Below are 21,021 nucleotides of genomic sequence, written 5' to 3' on the forward strand. Positions count from 1 at the left end.
TTTCCTCGCAAACAATTGGGACTTGGTAAATGATATGAAGAATATTCGGTGATTTATACCGAATAATTGAACCTAGCGTGAATTTCTCGAATACAACCAATTTTTTGAATTCCACATAGAAGGAAATCAATGACAAGTCATCACGAGGCCATTAAATGTTTAATCCGGCAACGCTGCGATTTTCCTCTATCGTCCAAACATCGACAATTTTACTTTGCGGCTTTATGGAAAGCGACATAAATCTCTGGCAATAGCCCCAGACCTTGGCCGATAACTGCAAATGAAAATTCGACTGTACCGAGCTACTATACTGCTGCCTACTTTACAACTCGGATCATAAAACGGCAGATTGGCTAATCCACGACTCGTACGACGGCGTAAGTATACACATGCATCGCAATAAGTATTAACGGCAAGAAATTTATTGTTCGGCACTTGATGGGAACCGCACATCGACTATAATATCTCCACCTCGCACAATGCCCCATAAATTTTCATCATTCGATTTTACGGCGGCTCTCGAACATTGAAATTTTATGTCGACTTCTCGAGAGAGACCTGCTTATATGATTCAGAGGAACGATAAAACGACATACGAGAGAAGTAATATAGTGATGTAGTTGGAACGGATTAACATCTTGTAATATCCATAAACATTGAGAATTTTCTATGTCTATTGCAGTATGCTCGTCGTCTCACACCAAAGAGATCTTTGCTCCCACAACCATAGACATAGCATTTTTTGCACATTTCTATGATATTTATATTTTCCAGTATATTTCTATGTGAGAAATCACATAACCTGTGATGATTAGCATCAAAATCTTCGAAATTTGTATGCAAATATCAAATAAAATATTCAGAAGAAGCAAAAATGTAACCGAAGAAATCGCATACAAGTCTCGAATTCGTTCATATACCTATTCAATAAACACATAAATTTTGAAAATACTAACATAATTCATATTACTTCTCTAACGAAAATAGAAAATTCGAGCTTCTAAATCTTCTGAAGAAGAAATCGAGCTAAAGGAGAATATCCATATAACCATATTGAAAGTTTGTAGGCATGAATTGCCATAATATCTGCATTAGCTGGAAATGTCCATTTTCAGTTAACATTTTCTATAATACTAACTGACAAACTACCTTGAAAATTTCTCCGAGAAGTCTTTTGAAAGAAATTGTAATTGTTGTTTGATATTCTCTAAAAATATTGACACCAATGAATGTGTTCGTATTTAGTTCATATTCCTATCTGAAAGTTTGATGTGAAAGACAAAATAAGATTATTTTGGGTAAAATAATTTACAAGTGGAGAAGTACTCAGCTGATCTTGAACAAAAATGCAATAAACATAAACGACGGTAAAAATTAACTAAACCGATTAGATAATATTTTATCGATAACTCAATTCCAAATTATTAAATAAAAATGCAGGTAAGTATCGCGTTGTCCAAAGCAGAAGTTTAAGTTTAAAATAATTTCCAGTAAAGGAGGTAAAGCGAAGCATCATTTCTCGTATTTCCTACGAAGTTTAAAACCCAACGGATGGAGTGAACAAGTCCGATTTCACACCGGCTAACAAAACAACACCTCAACCCGATGTAATCACAACATGGCGAACGTAACTCCCGGCTGAGCTTGCCGGCAAATATTTGGCGAGATGCAGTCAGTCAACTTCTCACTTCCAATTAGAAAACAGCTTCGTTCACATCTTCGTTGTATAGTAAAAGTTCATTTGGGATGACGTGCAAAAGTCAATTTAAAGTAAACGTCAAAATCATGTGTACAAGAGACGTTAGGCGGTAAAAGTAAAATTTCGAAAATTCCTCACCTGGATAAATCACTCAGTATATCTTTTTTCACATCCACGCTACCTTCGAAAATCACTCTATCTTCAGCCGCATAGATAGACATTTTCAACGCACTAAGTACAGAGGGTTGTCAAAACAAATTTCAAAGTTTTGTTTTATCACTAATATCTAATATCAAATCGAAGCGCGGGACAAGCAACATACGCTACGCCTCACAGCGGTTTTCTGGTAGAGGAGTTTGGCGGGAAACAGCTGAGGCCTGGCTGACGCCACTGTGATATCCCTACGCTGACATTAGGTGAAACGTAAATTGTCAGAAATCTCGTATTTTGACAAATCGTCTTAAAAAATTGAAAGATAAGAGAAATACTAACTGAAATCAATTGAAATTTCGACAATTACTGTTGTTTCTCCGAAGTTATTTGTGATAACACGACGGAACTATTTACGACGCGGAGGAATATAGTGTTTGGCGCGCTGATCGTCTGCCAGCTGGCGTGTAGCCCCGCCCAAAGAGCGTACACAACATTCGTCCTTCCCGCCAAACGCCGCACGTACGACGTAAGTCGTAGAAAGGACTTTCCCTTCCCTCCTAAACGGAGTTAGCTTCCACCTAAATTTTGCAGTTTACAGATTGTGAACTCTAATCTTTTACGGTAGAAGACTTGCAGGTGGTCTTTGAAAAGATGTTTTAATATTCAATGGCTTATTCTTATGGCAGAGGGGAAAATTGACTGAGGAGTTATTTATGAACATAGATTGTTGGAATGAAGAGTTACGCCATTGTTACTTCTTCAATAATTTCAATGAAATAGCAAGAATTATAGTTTTTCCTTATAGACTATAAGAAGATAAATAAAGTAAACCTACCTTTCTCGCATCTCTTCTTCATCCTCATGAAAATTCTCTTACCTTAACTAACAGGCAATATAGTTTACATTGGTCTTGAAAGATGAAAGTGAATAATTTTCATTTCAAAAGTTCCATATTTCTGAAAATGAAACCGATGCATTTTCGTCCTATCAAAACACCACAGAAATAATCCCATTCAAAACGCGTACAATTCCCTAGATTAATTGAATCAAGAATATCCCTTCGATTTTTCTAGCCCGTTTTCTTCACTTTTTGTTGAAATTAGTGGAAAATTATTCAAATTCTGAAGAAATCTAGCAATAAATGAACGGTAGTCGTAGAATCTAGAAAGAAAGAATAGGAATATTTCTGTATGCCAAAACCAGATGAGATTCAGAAGTCGGCAATAAATATAAAAATTGATCAACAAATATTTTTCTTTCATGGAATCCAATTCACGTCAGCGGAAAAAAAACGAATTATCCAACAGAACAATGAAAAAACATACCTTTTTGTTCATACATATCTTCACTTGAAAATTATAAATAAAACTCGACTCCAACAAAGTAAATCATCAATAGAAACCATAGAGAAATCTCTATGATAGAAACTTGTTCGAGATAAAAACTGTTTATGTTTCCACGTGAATGCTAATTCACAGAAATAAAATCGACGATTCAATTCTGTGAGCATTAATGGAAGAAAGTTCAATTTCAATAGAATGAACAGAAGATGTTTATTTATCAACCAACGATATGTCTTATCCTTTCATCGTGCAGTTTTTCATTTGAAATGTTACTGCTGCTCTTCACAATTCTTCCATGGATGATGAACCTATTGAAGTTTGAATCCGAAAACTAAAATTTGTGTGATCTTTTTATGCTTAATTATTAACCTTTCGAAGAAAAAAAGGTTGAAATAAAGTACAGAAAACAAACATAGAAGAACATTAAATCATAAAATATCCCAATTCCATACATAGTGCCTGTGCCTGTAACTTTTTTGACACAAATAAATGGAGCCGAAGAAAAATAATTAAACATAGAACTTACCAAAAATAAAGCATAAGACAAGACGATAAATCACAACATTCGTCATCCTCAAATGACTCATCACAATTTTCATTACTTTATTACCAAATATTGGTGCAATATTTCTGTTTGACAGCTATATCAATCTGTTGGATTCTCATGATATTCGATACATACAACTTCAAATTAAAGATGGATAAACCGGTCTTCATCATATATACAATGTATAGGTAGTTATAAATAGAATATGAATAGATTAGGCACTATAAAAACTTTTTGATAGTTGCTTTGATTTGGCGGGACTGTGATGGGTTTACTTTGATTTTCAGTTGCTGAATGAGATCATATATTTTCAACGAGGGACCCACTTTGCCACCCGTTATTTCTATTATTTCCTCCTTGTTCAAGTTGAGCATCATCTTGCCATCGATCTTCTGCAAAAAAAAATTATCAAAAGTAAGTAAAATAATCAATTCAACACTAACGTCTTTAACCGAAATCTCCCAATGTACCGCCTGCAAGAACTGTCAATGCAAAATGACAGTTGTTGACAGAAGATGAATAGACCCTACATAACACAACTTGCTGTTCCAGATAAATTCAATACTCGTTTTACAAATTATTGACAACAAAGCAGGCCTTGATTGTACCAAGGAAGCTTAGCATCAGTTTTTGAGCTGAAGAAATACTTTGAATCAGCATTCAAAATTGATACAACTATTATGACAATCATTCAATTATTTCCATTAAATCAAATACAGAGTGGGGTAGAATAGAGCAGAATACAGTAGAGGATAGTAGAGAAGAGTGGGATTGGAGGAGAGCAAAATATAGTAGAGCAATGTACAGTAGAGCAGAGTAAAGTGGTGCAGAGGAGGAGTAAGGAAGGGTATAGTATAAGAGAGTCCAATAGAGGGCAGTAGAGATGACCATTGGAGTAAATAAGAGTTGAGAAGAGTGGAGTAGAGCAGAGGAGAGTCGAGAAGAGTTGAGTAGAGCAGAGAAGAGTCGAGAAGAGTTGAGTAGAGCAGAGGAGAGTAGAGGTTTGTAGAGTAGAGCAGAGATGAGTGGAGTAGAGGACAGTAGAGTGGAGTAGAGGAAAGTAGAGAAGAGTGGAGTAGAGGATAGTAGAGTGGAGAAGAGAATAGTAGAGGTGAGTAGAGGATAATAGAGGAGGGTAGAGGATAGTACAGTGGAGTAGAGAGCAGAGAAGAGGAGAGTAGAGTTGGGGACAGCAGTGTAGAGAAGAGTGGAGGAGAGTACAGTAGAGGGTAGTAGAGGAGAGCTCAGCAGAAGGTAGTAGAGGAGAGAAGAGTAGAGGAGATTGGAGTAGAGGAGAAAAGAGAAGAGTAGAAAAGAGTAGAGGAGAGCTCAGTAGAGGGTAGTAGAGGAGAAAAGAAGAGAGTAGAGTAGAGAAGAGTAGAGGAGATTGGAGTAGAGGAGAGAAGAGAAGTGGAGAGCTTAGTATAGGGTAGTAGAGGAGAGAAGAGTAGAGTAGAGAAGAATAGAAGAGAGCTCAGTAGAGGGTAGTAGAGGAGAGAAGAATAGAGTAGAGAAGAGTAGAGGAGAGCTCAGTAGAGGGTAGTAGAGGAGAAAAGAAGAGAGTAGAGTAGAGAAGAGTAGTGGAGAGCTCAGAGAGGGAAGTAGAGGAGAGAAAAGTGAAGGAGATTGGAGTAGAGGAGAGAAGAGTAGAGGAGATTGTAGTAGAGGAGAAAAGAAGAGAGTAGAGTAGAGTAGTGGAGAGCTCAGTAGAGGGAAGTAGAGGAGAGAAAAGTAAAGGAGATTGGAGTAGAGGAGAGAAGAGTAGAGGAGAGTGGAGTAGATGATAGTAAAGTGGAGTAAAGGAGAGGTGAGAAGAGGAGAGTTGAAAAGAGGAGAGTTGAGTTGGGGACAGCAGAGTAGAGAAGAGTTTAAGAGAGTTCAGTAGAGGGTAGTAGAGGAGAAAAGAGTAGTGGAGAGAAGAGGATAGTAGAGTGGAGAAGAAGGTAGTAGAGGAGTGTAGAGGAGAGCATAGTAGAGGATAGTAGAGGAGAGAAGGTTAGAGGAGATTGGAGTAGAGGATAAAAGAGAAGAGTAGAATAGAGAAGAGTAGAGGAGAGAATAGTGGAGGAGAGAAGTTTAGACGAGAGAAGAGAAGAGTAGAGGAGAGGAAAGTAGAATAGAGTACAGAAGAGTAGAGAGAGTAGTGCAGACTGGAGTAGAGTAGGGTAGAGAAGTGAAGTGCAGGAAAATGCGAGAAGTCGACTAAGGAAAATTCGTCCTGCGAAGCAGGCGCGAGGCGGAGCCAGTCATTCATAAGGTAAAACCCTAACCCACCTGTTTACTGAACGCATCGCAATAGTTGGCACAGTCGTTCACCCTCAAAAATTGAGCCACTTCGAAAACGTTCCATTCGCTGGGATTCAAACCGCTCGGGTCGCAATTTCCGCCCGAATTATCGATCAGTCTAGGAATCGTAGTTGGACTTCCGGAGCTCGTCGACTGAAAAACAAACAAACCTCAGATGATCAACATACTTCTTAATGAAATAAGTTGCTCGGATATTTCTGGCGAGATCGATTACTCACGTTTTTAACGTAAGACGTGACTTTTCTCTCGGGAGGCGGTGAAGATTCCGCCGCCATCGGTAAACTTTGATCCGGACCTATCGACTCGTTGGCCGTTTCCGACTCTAAATTCTCCTCGCATATCGAGGATTCCGGTTCTTCCTTCAGCCCCGAGATCGACAGATCGTTACTTCTTTCGGTTTTTACACTCCTCACGGACGACGCGATACTTTTTGGTGAACTCGATTGATCTTTGGTTTTCTTCTTCTTACTCTTTTTTTTAATTCCTGCGGAAAAACTAGGTTAAGTACGGATGTCTACGGAGTAACAATGAAACGATACCTTTCGTGGACTTGGCGACGTTCTGCGCGGGTTTCAACGAAACCGGCGGTCCCTCCAACTTGTGCCCCACGCTCTGACACCAACCGACCGGATAGATGTCCGGACTCTCGCAGTCCAGCCACTGATCGTACTCCTCCTCCCAGCCGTCGAAGTGCACCTTCAGCAACCGCCCCACGACCTTCGCCAACGTGGCTATGCACACCAGCCTCGGATCCATCAGATCTGCCGCCTCTATCTTCATCCCCGTCACGAACCCGTGCAGCGGCACGTAGTGGTTGAAGAGGTTATGGGTGGCGGGCACGTTTCCCGTCTCGGCCAGGTAACGGTTCCAGGTGAACGCGCCCGGTTCGTAGCCCTTGGGCGGCGTCAGCGGTATGCCCTTCTCGTCGCAGAAACCGGCCGGGAATATGCAGGGCGACTTGATGTGGTAGCAGAACCAGTCGGCGCCGGTCGCGTCCGATTCGTAGCTATCGATGCGGATCATGATGTAGCCGCATCGCAACACGTTCATCACCGTAGCTACGCAGATCGAGGACAGGTTGAGGGGATCTATGGCTTCCAGCTTCATGCCGATGCAGAAGCCGACCATAGACGGGTGCACCGTCGAACCGGACTGGAAGGGCGTGAACAGTTCGTCCGTCGCGTCGTTATCCTCGAATATGCCCTGATTCATCCGGTCCAGGTAGTTCAGGGGGGCCACGAGGTGATGTCCCACCTGCAATAAATCAACCTTCCATATACAGTACTCCAATAGAGAAGGGTCGCGCCATATGACAGACGTCAGGAACGTCATCTGCCAAATGTCACTGTCGTCTGTCAAATCTGTCACTGATGGAAATAACAACCTTCCAAATTACCTCCATTTAAGAATAGATGAGTACACAATGCTACATGGAGATCCAACGAATTATTGTTTTTTATTGGAGAATTTTTAAGTCCATACCAAAAATTACCTCAATATTCAAAGAGGTATCGAGTATAATCGTTTTAAAACATCCAGGAACATCTGATGAGCCAAAGTAATCTTTGATTCCACCCTTTGTACCACAGAAATTATGATAAAGTGCATATTTAAGTACGATACATACCTTTTTAGCCCAGCCTACTGGATGTAATAGAGGAGAGTCTTCGTGGGCCCAAAATCCAGGATCGTCTGCAGCCATATCGTAATAACGTACATTCAATCTTCTCCCAACTATTTTGTGGATTATTGCTACTTTCACCTGAGATATACGATTCTTATCTACCACTTCGAGATATGTCCCCGGAACAAACCTAGATTTCATACTTTCCGTCACTTTATGCGTATAATTTGAAGGTAACGTCCTTGCCCCCGTCAACCTTTTCCTCAAGAAATCTTTCCAATCGTTATACTTATTTTCGATGGTTTTTGGAGGTATCAGAGGTTTTCCCCTTGTGGCGCACCATCCAACAGGATGCACCTGAGATAAAACAAGAATAAATCGATTCAAAATTAAAATACTCAATTCAACATTTAACAAATATTAAAAATTTTGATGTCATTATGACAAATGACAACTATGACAGATGACAACTATGACATATGAGAACTATGACATATGACAACTATGACAAGTGAAATTTTAAAAATTAAGTGAAATTTTTGCGATTCAGTTGACAAACGGCACAATTTGGTATATTTTACACCTAAAAGGGTATATTCTCCGACACTTGATAGGTTGAATAAATCAGTACGAAATCCTGAAACTCACCTGATTTGAGCACAGGGAAACCCAGAAATCTTTGGAATCATTGGAACCGAATCCCTCGTACCTCAGGAGCGCCTTATAACCAACGATCCTTATGACCGTGGCCACCCAGAAGGAGTCGGGGAAGGCATCCGAGGCGTTATCACAATCGGTATTCTCCACTTCCACCTTCATCCCCACCATGATATTTTGCCACATGTCGAACATGGGCGCGTGCTTGAAACACGTAACGGGGGCGGCGATGAAGTACTGGTCGTTGAGTTGCGAGTCCCAATCGTAGGAATTCGCCAGACCGGGGGGTTTTCTCCTCACCATGGTGAAGGTTTCTTCGAGCACTGGGGTGTCTGGCGCTTTCAATATTTGAGGTAACGGTTGGTCGAGATAGCAATCTGAAAAATAGTCTTCTTGTTTCATAGAAAATTTGTACTTTGCAAACTGTTCGGTCTCGTTTGGTATATTTGGTGTGACTTGTTGGGGTTGCTGAGGCATTGGTTCACTGATGAGTCCGTTATACCCCCTTGCGCAGGCCATGCTACAAAATCGCCTCTCACGGGTATAAAACGCATGCTTCACACCTATGGCACCACATTTTTCACAAACAGCTGTAAAGAAAACATGTCAACAACGTTTCAAATTATCAAAACCCAGATGAAACATAATTAAAACGATTTTATTCACCTATACCATCCTTTTGAATTGGAATAACCGACGGATCTGTGTCGCTTTGATAAGCGATGGGAGTCTTAAGTACAAGACCTGGATGTTTGACTGGCTTAATTTTCCTAGTGAAGCTTGTCATTGTTTGTGTTGCCGTTGTGATATAAACAGGTTGAGAACCATCGTCATCTCCATAACTAGAATCATTGCTCTCATTTTTTATATCGATGTAATGCATCATGTCCAAATTATCCATGCCTTCAACCTTAAATTTGGACGAGAGGAGAATAATTTTTAAGTTCTCAAACTATCTAAAGAGCTTACCATATGAGCTGTATGAGGAAGACTCATATCTTCCATGGATTGATTGGACATACTATGGTGAGAAGGCGTAAAATATGGGTTTTCTTGGTCCATCAATATATCTTGATGTTCTCCACCCATCAGCCCCATTGGAACCTCTCCCGTTGCTTGTCCAGCCCCCATCCATACCATACCCATATCAGCTACACCCGGCATCGTATAAACTGAGAAAAAAACACTCTTTTTAAACTTCTTTGAACCATAGTAAGTTCTCACTACAGGTTAAACAACATATCAAAATATAGTAGTATCATATAATATACATTTATGGGCCAATTTCGATTCTTTTCCGCATGAAAAGTGGATAATAATTGATTGATTTAGGCAAGTAGGTTTATAATAATAAATATTCTATTATCAAACAATTTTTCAATAAAGAGCTGTGTTACCATTCATTTTGATGTTGTTTAGGTATTGCTTCAAGATTTACAGAACTAATTTCTTTTTTTACGAAAACACATCGTATATTTTCTATTTTAATTAATTTCACTACAGTTTATTACTAGCACAAAAGCAAGCAAATTCAGATTTGTAAACCACAGATTTCCTTTCAACAGTCTAAAACGTGACAACTGACAATTTCAAAACTCTGAATGTCCAGAAAGTGAAAATGAAAGAATATTCATAATTCGAAAGATTTCCAAGTATTTCTTATTGGCGAAAAGAAGCCATGAACGTATATATATTTCATTACATTAGAAATACATCATTTAAATACCTGAAACTCGTTAAAAGCTGAAAAAACAACTTTAATCTGTGGTTCTACTGTTTGAGAAATATTTTATATTTCAATTCGAAAACTGGACGATAGATGTCGCCACAGAACGAAATAACGCTTAAATTAACAATCCAGGCATTTAATTAATGTTATCATTACTACGATTAATTGTTATTGAAGATCTGGGAATAAAAACAAATAAAATGTATAGAGAATTTTATTAATCATTATTCAACGCCGAATCATGTTCAGATTCTAGATATTCATTATGATAAGCAGCAAAAAAGTTCTTGAGGGGAAGACTATGCTTCTCTTCAACTGAAAAACCCCTAGCAAGCTCTTTTTCCTCACAAATCTGAATCTTAAAAAAACCTCCCTTTTCATACTGACAACATGCAATCAGAGTTTCACTCTTTTCCACTCTCCTTTCTGGTATGAGCAGAGCATTCAGATTGAAGTAGGTGCTTTCTCTGGTACAATACTGAATTCCCCCTTTACCAACGATAGTGAACCAGGTTAATATTGCATTTACTTTCCCATCTTTCAAACTTCTCAATGAAAATACTTTCTGAGGATTCTCTTTCACATTCCATTTCTGATCATTTGTAATGTCCTCATGCGGAAAATCATGAGGTAAACATGGATGTTCAGTACCCTGCAAAAAATTGTGATCATGATCTTTTCAATCACAGCTATTTTCGGGAGATCAAGTACCTCACGAGTTATATTACTCACCGTGAATAAATTGATATTATTGGCCAGATTCTCGAAAGGTTGTACATTCTCCACAGAAACCTTATTGCAATAATTTAAATAGGCGGAATATATCAATTTGAAATGGACATAGATATCAGTGAAAAACCCATTAAATTTGAATTTTTTAAAAATAATGTTGTCAGAAGGTGACGAATTTAACCTACCCCCAGAATCGCAGGGCTCAAAAAAAACATAATCTATTTTATCCTCCCTCAAAACGTAAGGTGCAAAAACATGTCTATCAACAGCTTGAAAAAATAATGGATTTATCCCATTTTTTTTAACCAAATAATCGACCAGATCATTATTTTCAGAACTTTGGTCTATATGAATAACTTTGTGTCCTTTTTTAGCTAATAGTAATCCAAGCAATGGAAAACAACTAAAATCCAATATTGTGAGTTGCTCATTTTCAGTAATCATTTCGGACAGAGATATCAAGAATTTGGTCCATTCCACATCGTTCAAAAATTGTAGACAGATTCCATCAAGTATAAAGTGGGGAATGGTTTGTAAGCTTTCATCTATTTTTTCGAAAAGCAAATGTTCATCCTGGATTTTCACAGATAATGTTATATTCTTATTTTCACTGATTTCCAAAGGGGTCCTACAGTGGAATATTGCTTGCTCCCAGCAGGGTTCATTCTGATTGTGCAAAGGATTGGTGGAAATCATTGTTTCATTATCGAGATGAAGATCAAACCACACAACCAAACAATCTATAAACCCACTCCCAATTCCTTTCAAATTTATTTCTTTGCTCCAATTATTACCGTAAATGAATTCAAGTGTCTCTTTCTCATGAAAATAAAGTTTCATTAATTCGGTCGTTTCGGTTAAAGCCTGAAATTTATGTCCCAATATATTTTCAGCATCGTAAGGGTCTCCTTCTATATTTTTAGTGACAAGTATATTTTCATCAATAAGTAAACTTGAGATTTTATTTTGAAGTCTAAATTGTCTATCTAAATTTTTACATGTTATTCCGGTAACAAAAATGTTGACTCGCGCTGGAATTATTCTGTAATTACTTGTATCTATGTGCCAATTGAAGGAGTGTAGTAATGTGGATAGAATACCCTCTCCGAAAACTGCCACATCAAATATTTCCGTTACCAATAAATTCGACTTGAATTTGGTTCTTTCTATATCGTTTGAATTTGATTGGTAACTATCTAAAACAATTTCTGGACAATATTTTTTCAAATTCAAAACTGCTAAATCATAAAAGGTTTTGTCGGATTCGAACAAAGTTATTGTAGGTTTCGAGCGATGAGTGCCTAAATATAAGCTAAGCAAACCGCATCCTGCACCTATATCTAGAGCACTAGTGAATTCTTCATCAAGAGCTTTATGAATTGCCTTCTTATATGCAGTATTTCGCAATTTACCATTCAACATCCGGAAGTGCCATCTAGGAACTTTGAACCACATAATATCTAATATTTTCCTTTCAAGAGATAGACAAGATACATTATTTTTCTGTGCAATTTCAAATGCACTGAATGCACTCGTAATAAATTCCTCATGACATTCAAATCTAGAACAAGGAGTTGCTTTCATGAATCTTCATTTGAGAGTATTTTTCATTGTTTCTTACTGATAATATATGTCTGCTGAGAGATCCATCAACCTCCAATTATCTGGAAAAAGATTTGTGGCCTCTTTTATAGTATTCCATAATTCTTCGGCAACAGGTGGGATCCGGAGAAAAATTTTAAGGTCACAAATTAAATCAACGAACTCTTCCACATTTACTTGATCCCAAGATATTTTAGGCGCATTGTGGAAGTAGGAGAAGTAATTTTGTATAGCTAGTGATAAATTCCCTTCAAGACTACTTTGTCTGGCTAATGATAAAAATTCAGTGTTATTATCCATTGTTTAGTGGACAAAAGAGTCACATATTTTCATTAAAATTTGATAAATACTGTGACTGCGAATCTCCTTTCGTCCTATTAATTAATTGATCCAGTCTTAGGATTAGCACATGAAATTTTCAGTTACATCGAAGTAGTTCAATCAATGTTTACATTTTTTAGGGTGAAGAGAACCCTCCATAGTTCAACTGTACTGTGTTTTGTAGTTCAAATATCACATTTTTAACCTCTTTATCAAAGATAAACTTCTGAAATTTCGCTGATTTATGATTGAACTCTGATAAATGATAATATAAAATGAATTACATTAGAAATATTCCATGAAAGCTTTCAGAGAGTCAATTCGTAACGTAATATATTCCAATGAGATTATGAATACTCACATTTCGAAATATTTTGGGTGAAATTGTAATATTGACTCTTTTGATTTTCCTTCATTCACATTGAAAATGTGGTTCCCTATTTTGGCTAATGGGCTCATGTCGTGTTCGGCATATTATTTATCCATAAAATTAATACCCAAAGTCAAAGACATGTTTATTAAGGCTAATTTATTTGGTGTAGATCAAAATAAAAAAAATGGTGAAAAAGTGTATGTTGAATTTGCCTCGAAATTATGTGTCACACAAACTCATTAATACTTTTCCAGACCTGAATCCATAGGAGTTGTTACAGGATGTATATTCTTGATAACGATGTTTTTATTTATACCAATATCATATGGGAATGGAGAACATAATGAAAAGTTTCCACACGAGGTATAGCTCTCAGTTGAATTATTTTGGAACTTTGAATAATTGTAGCTTTTCTTGACAGTTTGTTGAATTGATTGTGGCCCTTCTTTCCATATGTTGTATGCTACTGCTTGGGTTTGCTGATGATGTTTTAGATCTTCGTTGGAGACATAAGCTATTACTCCCAACAATAGCATCTTTACCATTATTGATGGTATATTATATAAACTTCAACACTACCACAATTGTTATTCCAAAGCCGTTTAGGAGTCTGCTTGGAGTTACTTTAGATATTGGTATACTTTACTATGTTTATATGGGAATGCTGGCTGTATTTTGTACAAACGCTATCAATATCCTTGCTGGCATAAATGGTCTTGAAGTTGGTCAGAGTATTGTTATTGCTATTTCTATCATAATATTCAACTTGATTGAATTATCAGGACCATTGTGGAAAGCACACCAATTCAGTCTATATTTCTTACTGCCGTATTGTGCTACTTCACTTGCCTTGTTCAAATATAATTGGTAAGTAGTTTTTCTATCTCAAAGTTCTCATGTTGTCCAAAAACTCATGGAAAGATGTCAAGGGTATTTTTTTCACTTTTATGAACTATAGGTTTCCCTTAGAAAAAGAAAACTAGAAAAGCCATTTTATTAACAATTTTATTTAAATATTATATCACAGTTTTAATTTGATTTCTTCAGAAAAAAATTCTCAGCTTAGTAAGGGTAGTATTTCATTGGTTAAAAATGGATATCTCAACATAAACTGAATCGGGAATACTCCAATGACTAGTAGTACCAATTATATTACGGTTCCTCACAATACTTCATCAACATGAAATATTTCTCACTATTTTCTCATCTTCAAATTATGCCCACATCATAGTCACAGCATTACACTCGTAGTTGAACAAAAATTTATATTCAACCTTCATAGTAATCCAATTTCGTATACAAATTGATTAGTAAAAAGTCATATTTCATTGAATTATCAGAAACATAAGTTGGTGCAAAGTAAAGATCTTGGTATTTCCTGCTCCTCTCTAATTCAGTCTTTCCATCAACATATAATCCATTCCCTATCAGATCTTCAATGTAGCTCACATCGATCTGATTTTTATTCAATTGTTTCCATTTAACTAGTTCAAGATTTTCTTCATTTGCATATTTGATTATTTGAATGGGATCCATACAATACTCACAGAACCATCCACCATAATGATTCAAGTCTCCTAGAACTAATCCTAGAACCGGGCGTCTTTTATATAACTCCTCAAAGTTTGAGGCAAATGTCTTTTTCATATATTTCACGGAAAAAGCTATTCCTTCTGTCCTGGTTTTTCTAGGATGTTTCCAGAAAAAGCCAAAAACTGACCACCGAAGTCGAAATGATATAGGTTCAGGCCAATTATCATAATATTTGAGGAAACCTAAAGCTAACTTATTAGGAATTTCCATAGATTTACTAAAAACAATTATATCATTATTCTCCAAGTTCCTCAAGGATGAGGTAATAGATTGGTAGAGATTTTTCACAATCAAGTTTTTGATGTATAGGATCTTATTGTGATATTTTTTAAGGAAACCATTCTTCAATAATTTTTCAATTTTGTTGCCTTCATTCTCAAATATTATGAACATGTCTATCACATCATGAAGCTCATTGATTCGTATATCAATAATGTTCTCCATAAATTCATTCACTTCAAATATATACAATACTCTCCTTGAGTATTTCATGGGCCCCTTCACTTTTAACTTCTGTTTATTAGTTAATAATGCTCTCCATACAATTTCTGGTTGTCCACACTCAGGACCATGCCACCCAGTTTTGCATTCACATGTCCATGAACTTTTTGTTCTCTCCATTGATTTGAGGTCTGTGCCATTCGTGAAGCATAAACTGGAGTTAAAGTCTGTAAACTTGTCCCTTACATGAAGTTTGGGTAGAATTAATTCATCTTTCACAGTGTGATATGTTATATTAGGCGATTGTTGGTAATTTCTTGAATTTAAGAAGGAGATTTTGCTGCTGCCGGAATTCGCTCCGTTATCTTTTTGGACGAAGTAATACGAAACGATTAAAGAAATTTGAATTAGCACTAAAATACATATTGATATTCTTTTGAAGTTTATGTTGTGAATATACATTGGAGATCTTGCAGCCACATTCCGGTGCTAAGATTAGACTACCTATACACTCCTGAATCCGTTTGTGTGCTTTGCTAATAATAACTTCGAAATCGCCTTTTATTTAGTACTCTTCATTATGAATTAATCATTTTACCCCACCCAACCCTATTTGTTTTATTTCAAATTTGACGGTTCCCATTCCACCAGTGTCATTATAACGAAAAAGTCTATGACTATCTTTAGGGATTGCCAAATGTATATCGATAAAATTTCACTGCTACGATTTTGACAAACGACAAACTAATGATGAATTCTTTACAGGTACCCATCTAGAGTTTTTGTAGGGGACACATTTTGTTACTTTTCTGGTATGACTTTTGCTGTTGTTGGTATTTTGGGACATTTCAGTAAAACCACATTATTGTTTTTCATACCACAGGTTTTCAACTTTTTGTTTTCTGTACCTCAATTATTTCATTTTATAGAATGTCCAAGGCATCGTTTACCTAAGTACAACGCTGAGACTAATCAGTTGGATTGTAGTTTAGTGAAGTTTCAGTACTCAAAGTTGGGAGTATTAGGCAAATTTTTCTTAAAATTATTCAAGTCACTTAAATTGATAAGATGGCACGAGAAGGATGGTTTCATAACTACCAATAATTTTACAATAATTAATCTTGTTCTCTTGTACTTAGGACCAATGCATGAAGCTAAATTGACAACTATTCTTATTGTGATACAAATATTTTGTACATGTATAGCTTTCACTATTAGGTATCCTCTAGCATCTATTTTTTATGACCTTTGAACTATATTTATGATATACCAAAGTTTTTAAATGCATATATTCATGTTGCTTATTATTAGAAGTATATTAATAATAAAATGAACTTCCATGGTTAGAAATTATTTATTTACCGCAAATAAATATTACCTTTGACGTAGTAGTTTTGAGGTAGTACAGAAATTTTCTGAATGAAATTTTGAAAAATCCTAAAGCCGAACCTGATGCAGTAATGTCAATTTTCTTCCTCTATGAAACGTGACATAACCTCTATCTAAACATAAACATTCTTCAACTTGATTAATTTAAACTATTTTTCAATTCTAATTTGAATCAACATGAAAAAATTGGAGAAGAAGTTGAAAAAGCATTATAATACCTTATTGAGAGATGGAATAGCAGTTTCGACTGAAGCAACTAAGGTATACTCCAAAAATTCATGGCTTCGTAAATGAAACAATTTTTGTTACAGATTATTGCTATTTGTAATGCGGGTTTAGTAAATGGACTTTCTGAGGAAAAATTGCTCAGTTCATTCGCGAAATATGGTGAAATCACAGACATATTTATGCCACCAGGAAAATCATATTGTTTTTTATGTTTCCAATCTATTGAAGAGGCAAGTTCCTGCTTTAACTCAAGCAATGGGACTTTACAAATAGCGCAGAATGATAAGCCAGTATTTCTAGGATTCGTATCATCTTTACCTTTCATTAATGATGAAAGAAAGTGGGGTTGTTCACCGCCAGGTTTGATAATTTTAGAAGACTTCATTTCATTAGAAGAGGAGGCTCTACTGATTGGAATACAAGATTTTAATGAATCAGCTACAATGAAGAACCGCCAAGTTAAACATTTTGGTTTTGAGTTCAGATATGATACAAACAACGTTGATGCAAGCTGCCCATTAATGGAAAAAATTCCTAAGGAATGTGATTTTCTCTGGGAAAGGTTAGGTGAAAAATGTAATAAATTTAGAGATTTTATACCTGATCAGCTAACAGTTAATCAATATCTACCTGGGCAAGGAATTCCAGGACATGTTGATACCCATTCTGCTTTTATTGATCCAATAATTTCCCTGTCATTGGCTTCACCGATTGTGATGGACTTTAAAAATGACAACGGGGATCATTATTGCGTCAATTTACCTAGGCGGTCTCTTTTAATTATGTCTGAAGAAAGCCGATACTCGTGGACACATGGTATAACCCCAAGGAAATTTGATGTCATCAAAAATAATGGCAGATGTACTTTATCAGTTAGGGGAGTGAGGGTCTCTTATACTTTTAGGAAATTGAGGAAGGGTAAATGTAACTGTAAATACTCGAGTAAATGTGATACTTTTTCAAATGAGCAAGATTTGAGTTTAAACGATGAAAAAATCGCTGCTAGACTCGAACAGACCCATGTTCATGATGTTTATGAAAGAATAGCTGATCATTTTAGTGATACAAGGCACAAGCCTTGGCCTAATATTTTGAAATTTGTGGATTCTCTTGTTGAAGGTTCAATTTTGGTCGATGTCGGTTGTGGAAATGGAAAATATTTGGGAATTAACAAGGATATATTCAATGTAGGTTTTTTTAATGTGTCCTTCATCACTTGTTAATATTTTATTCATTATTCTTCCCCAGGTTGGATGTGACCGAAGTTTTGGATTAACAGATGTTTGTAAAGATAGGGGTTTCGAATCTTTAGTATGTGATTGTCTTTCGTTGCCTTTTAAAGATGACTTTGCAGATGCCTGTATTTGTATTGCAGTCATTCATCATTTGGCTACAGAGGTAAGTACAGGTCGTTTTTATCAAGTCCATTTAGTAGGCAAGTGTTATTTCAAACGAGGTCATTTGGAGTAAACACGTATTAACTCTAGTTCCGAAAATTGACACCAGGTGGCGCACCCTGAAGAAATATACTTATTTGGGCATTTTCTGAAAGTTCATGAATTACTTGTTGAAACAGCGTGTTTATTTCAGGAGCGAAGAATTCAGGCTATAAGAGAAATAGTGAGGGTATTGAGGCCCGGGGGAAAAGCCCTTATATACGTTTGGGCCAAAGATCAATATAATGAAAACAAAAAGTCGAATTACATCAAACCGGAAACGAAGGAAGACGACACGCTACCAGCAGAAGGTTTAAAGTTTGAAGAAACAATCTCTCTCCCCATACACACAAATCGGACGCAATTCAAACACAAAGATCTACTCGTTCCTTGGAAATTGAAAAGGAATTGCGAGGAGAAAGGAACGTTTCTTCGGTATTATCACGTGTACGAAGATGGGGAATTAGAAAATTCTTGTTTGACATTGCCTAATGTTAAAATTTTATCTAGTTATTATGATCAGGGCAATTGGTGCATTCAATTATTAAAATCTTAAAGGACTTTTTTGTTTCATTTCTTATACCCTTTGCCTTTGAAAAAAGTGTGCAATAAATTACTCAATTTGTACTCCCTCTAGCGCTCCCTCTAAAAACCTCAACTGGCGGACCTCAAGACTGCAAAAGTATTTTTGTTAATACTCAACCGAGTAATAACTCTGCTTAGTAGTAAAAAAGTACAAACTAGTAAGCCAGGAGGTTTCTTAGGTGTATTCATAGGTTCTTCATGGGCATATTCGCCTTGTCTTGTAGGTTTTAGGTTAGGGTTAGGCAGAGACAAGAGACTTTCTCTATGGGGTTAGGTTTCCATGTGCGAATTATTATGGAAAAAGAAATTTATTGAAGCCAATTTTCAAAGAGATACATGGAGATGACAGAAAGATAATGAAGATAGCTCATGAAATCATAGACAGGATCCAAAATTAACGTCCGTGCAATCCCCACAAGCCAAGTCCCAATCCATGAACACCAACTACTCCAGGAGAAACAGCTGCGCTGACCACACCACCGGGAATTGGGGCTGCTGCGACAGCACCGGCTTGAGCAGCTGCTGAAATATGGCTTCCGTCAGGTCCAATAAGAGCAGCATGAGCTGCTGGACCGGCTAGGACTGCACCAGGGTTAGCTGGTCCCACCAAGGTGGCAGCACCACCTAGGTGGCCTAGGCCCAAGATGGAGGCTTGGCTCACAGCCAAGGAGGAGACAAGAAGAAGGGCTACCTGAAATCATAGAAAATTCAAGCGCTCCGTATAGCTTCACGAAATAAAATATGAGACAGCAGTTAACATTTCAATTAATCAATCGATATTAATTAATTCCATTCTACTCAAATACTTATTTTTCGTATGGAACATAGTCAAAAAAATATGCTTATACAGAGGGGAAAAGGAAATGCTGCTTTCTATGACAGTTGGAGTAACTTATTTCCCTTTCTCTGTGCTTATTTCCACTGGTATTACTCTGTGGAATCTTTGCTTCCCTCTGTAATTTATGAAGGGTGCACTCCATACTGTAAATATGATTTTTCTCCTGTTTTAGCTGGAAAACAGTGTCAACAATGAAAAAATAACTTTTTTCGCATATTCAAGAGAACAGGAGTGTAATTTTCCATTCAATGTCTTACTAAAAAGAATGAAAATAGAGTTTGCTTTGGCTTTTGAAGAAAATTGTTTCAAGAAATAGTAAATGTTCTGCCTTACCACGGAGTTCATTTTGCTCTTTGTAATTACTGTGCGGAAACTGCAAATAAAATGCATTTACCCTCGTATTTATGTGTTAGACTTTTTCTATAAAAATCTTAACCTTCAAGCAAGTCTTACGTACAATCAAATGATATTGCATACTCAGTTGACAAGTATGGGATAGGTCTATTGGGTGTATAGGAATATAATTCCTGCATTTTTTATTTTCTGCCTCATGCCATTGCTCGAGATATATGCCGGATTATTAATGCTTTGAAATAGATTTGTTATAGATCTGAATTATTTATGATGTTCTTTCAGCTTGGTGGTACTTTCAGTTTGGTTTTTATCCAACTCAAGATTTTCCACATTTTCATTGACATGAAGAGAATGAGCGTGGTGAACAATTATCTCCTATATCTTGTGCCTATGATGTCACAGCTTAACTCAGGTGTATGTCATAATCATAATTTTATGATCCAGCTGATATCTCGTTTTAGCTGGTAGCGTAAAAGCGAAAAAATTTAATGGGTAATTCTTCGTGTAAAAATAGTGTGGGGTCTTTCATATGAATTTTTTATTGAGCAGCCCCTGTTTAGGAACAACTCTCTCCAAATATCATCTGAAGAGCAAATTTCTTTTTTATTTCTTAGAAACCAGAAAATGTCAGCGATAAAATGAGAGCGAGAAGGCAATATCTGAAACAAAATTATGAAGTCAGCATGATATCCGTAAATTTAAGTACGAAAATAATTATTCCAGCATATTCAATTCACCGGTAAAAATTTGCATAAAGTTTCATTTTTAAAATGAATTCAACTAGGAATTCATATATCGACACTCAATAAATGATGTATCTATCAACGAATGATGATTAAATTCCACTGGTAATTATTCTTCATTTGAAATAACATAATCAATCTCAATGCCTTAATAAAGAGTATTTTTTCGATGAGGTAGATACTTCACATGTTAATCAAAACTATTTCCAACTCAATATCAAAGATACGGAAGAATGAAATGTCAATTCCCAGGAAACCAAGCTATTTCCACATATTAAATTATTCTATACCTAGTTGAGAGCAAGTTTCTCTGCATATCTCAATATC

General features: G+C 36.5%; 7 protein-coding genes across 8 annotated transcripts in view; 2 read left to right on the top strand and 5 right to left on the bottom strand.

Annotated features, from left to right (window-relative positions):
* LOC123309046 (transcription factor AP-4) overlaps window positions 1-2,713 on the bottom strand; it is an 82,938-nt gene extending 80,225 nt beyond the window's left edge. The window contains exon 1 of one of the 2 annotated variants that reach the window (XM_044891891.1): window positions 2,688-2,713. In XM_044891891.1, coding sequence (XP_044747826.1) covers window positions 2,688-2,698 — 11 coding nt within the window. In that variant the 5' untranslated portion in view covers window positions 2,699-2,713. Of the gene's footprint in view, window positions 1-1,837; window positions 2,593-2,687 lie in introns of those variants that run through there. The other variant, XM_044891890.1, reaches the window with a different exon arrangement.
* Window positions 2,714-3,783: 1,070 nt separating this feature from the next.
* On the bottom strand, window positions 3,784-9,889 carry LOC123309645 (polycomb protein Sfmbt). Its single transcript, XM_044892855.1, has 9 exons — window positions 9,728-9,889; window positions 9,300-9,502; window positions 8,997-9,240; window positions 8,322-8,920; window positions 7,677-8,030; window positions 6,589-7,303; window positions 6,268-6,533; window positions 6,017-6,181; window positions 3,784-4,134 (listed from the first exon to the last, which is right to left on the bottom strand). The coding sequence occupies exons 1-9, from the start codon at window positions 9,732-9,734 to the stop codon at window positions 3,964-3,966; spliced, it is 2,724 nt and encodes a 907-aa protein (XP_044748790.1). The 5' UTR covers window positions 9,735-9,889; the 3' UTR covers window positions 3,784-3,963.
* A 370-nt stretch (window positions 9,890-10,259) lies between these two features.
* On the bottom strand, window positions 10,260-12,839 carry LOC123309647 (protein arginine N-methyltransferase 9-like). Its single transcript, XM_044892856.1, has 3 exons — window positions 12,413-12,839; window positions 10,792-12,352; window positions 10,260-10,711 (listed from the first exon to the last, which is right to left on the bottom strand). The coding sequence occupies exons 1-3, from the start codon at window positions 12,691-12,693 to the stop codon at window positions 10,277-10,279; spliced, it is 2,277 nt and encodes a 758-aa protein (XP_044748791.1). The 5' UTR covers window positions 12,694-12,839; the 3' UTR covers window positions 10,260-10,276.
* Window positions 12,840-12,935: 96 nt separating this feature from the next.
* Window positions 12,936-16,464, top strand: LOC123309651 (UDP-N-acetylglucosamine--dolichyl-phosphate N-acetylglucosaminephosphotransferase). Its single transcript, XM_044892862.1, has 4 exons — window positions 12,936-13,284; window positions 13,342-13,450; window positions 13,509-13,954; window positions 15,887-16,464. Exons 1-4 carry the CDS (start codon window positions 13,142-13,144, stop codon window positions 16,371-16,373), a joined length of 1,185 nt encoding a protein of 394 aa, XP_044748797.1. The 5' UTR covers window positions 12,936-13,141; the 3' UTR covers window positions 16,374-16,464.
* Window positions 14,068-15,664, bottom strand: LOC123309650 (beta-1,4-mannosyl-glycoprotein 4-beta-N-acetylglucosaminyltransferase). Its single transcript, XM_044892861.1, has one exon. It carries the CDS (start codon window positions 15,581-15,583, stop codon window positions 14,357-14,359), a length of 1,227 nt encoding a protein of 408 aa, XP_044748796.1. The 5' UTR covers window positions 15,584-15,664; the 3' UTR covers window positions 14,068-14,356.
* A 146-nt stretch (window positions 16,465-16,610) lies between the features above and the next one.
* On the top strand, window positions 16,611-18,735 carry LOC123309649 (alkylated DNA repair protein alkB homolog 8). The gene is made up of 4 exons (XM_044892860.1): window positions 16,611-16,771; window positions 16,822-17,925; window positions 17,987-18,136; window positions 18,329-18,735. The coding sequence occupies exons 1-4, from the start codon at window positions 16,688-16,690 to the stop codon at window positions 18,728-18,730; spliced, it is 1,740 nt and encodes a 579-aa protein (XP_044748795.1). The 5' UTR covers window positions 16,611-16,687; the 3' UTR covers window positions 18,731-18,735.
* Window positions 18,736-19,051: 316 nt separating this feature from the next.
* On the bottom strand, window positions 19,052-20,085 carry LOC123309657. The gene is made up of 2 exons (XM_044892867.1): window positions 19,931-20,085; window positions 19,052-19,450 (listed from the first exon to the last, which is right to left on the bottom strand). The coding sequence occupies exons 1-2, from the start codon at window positions 19,985-19,987 to the stop codon at window positions 19,154-19,156; spliced, it is 354 nt and encodes a 117-aa protein (XP_044748802.1). The 5' UTR covers window positions 19,988-20,085; the 3' UTR covers window positions 19,052-19,153.
* Between the last annotated feature and the right edge of the window lie 936 nt (window positions 20,086-21,021).

Source organism: Coccinella septempunctata, chromosome 3 (genome assembly GCF_907165205.1).
Source record: "Coccinella septempunctata chromosome 3, icCocSept1.1, whole genome shotgun sequence".
Classification (NCBI taxonomy): Eukaryota; Metazoa; Arthropoda; class Insecta; order Coleoptera; family Coccinellidae; genus Coccinella; species Coccinella septempunctata.

Bases quoted from the DNA above. Each gene is read 5' to 3' on its own strand.
- LOC123309645 (XM_044892855.1), bottom strand. The intron at 8,031-8,321 runs GTGAGTTTCAGG...GTTTTATCTCAG, and splicing joins TTTCCCTGTGCTCAAATCAG to GTGCATCCTGTTGGATGGTG. The intron at 7,304-7,676 runs GTATGTATCGTA...GATTTATTGCAG, and splicing joins CAGTAGGCTGGGCTAAAAAG to GTGGGACATCACCTCGTGGC.
- LOC123309647 (XM_044892856.1), bottom strand. From the start codon at position 12,693: ATGGATAATAACACTGAATTTTTATCATTAGCCAGACAAAGTAGTCTT. The intron at 12,353-12,412 runs GTAAGAAACAAT...TCCTTGTTCTAG, and splicing joins TCAGCAGACATATATTATCA to ATTTGAATGTCATGAGGAAT. The intron at 10,712-10,791 runs GTGAGTAATATA...AATTTTTTGCAG, and splicing joins ATAATATCAATTTATTCACG to GGTACTGAACATCCATGTTT.
- LOC123309651 (XM_044892862.1), top strand. From the start codon at position 13,142: ATGTGGTTCCCTATTTTGGCTAATGGGCTCATGTCGTGTTCGGCATAT. The intron at 13,285-13,341 runs GTATGTTGAATT...ATACTTTTCCAG, and splicing joins AAAAAAAATGGTGAAAAAGT to ACCTGAATCCATAGGAGTTG. The intron at 13,451-13,508 runs GTATAGCTCTCA...TTTTCTTGACAG, and splicing joins ATGAAAAGTTTCCACACGAG to TTTGTTGAATTGATTGTGGC.
- LOC123309650 (XM_044892861.1), bottom strand. From the start codon at position 15,583: ATGTATATTCACAACATAAACTTCAAAAGAATATCAATATGTATTTTA.
- LOC123309649 (XM_044892860.1), top strand. From the start codon at position 16,688: ATGAAAAAATTGGAGAAGAAGTTGAAAAAGCATTATAATACCTTATTG. The intron at 17,926-17,986 runs GTAGGTTTTTTT...ATTCTTCCCCAG, and splicing joins TTAACAAGGATATATTCAAT to GTTGGATGTGACCGAAGTTT. The intron at 18,137-18,328 runs GTAAGTACAGGT...TGTTTATTTCAG, and splicing joins TTCATCATTTGGCTACAGAG to GAGCGAAGAATTCAGGCTAT.
- LOC123309657 (XM_044892867.1), bottom strand. From the start codon at position 19,987: ATGCATTTTATTTGCAGTTTCCGCACAGTAATTACAAAGAGCAAAATG. The intron at 19,451-19,930 runs GTAAGGCAGAAC...CTATGATTTCAG, and splicing joins AGAGCAAAATGAACTCCGTG to GTAGCCCTTCTTCTTGTCTC.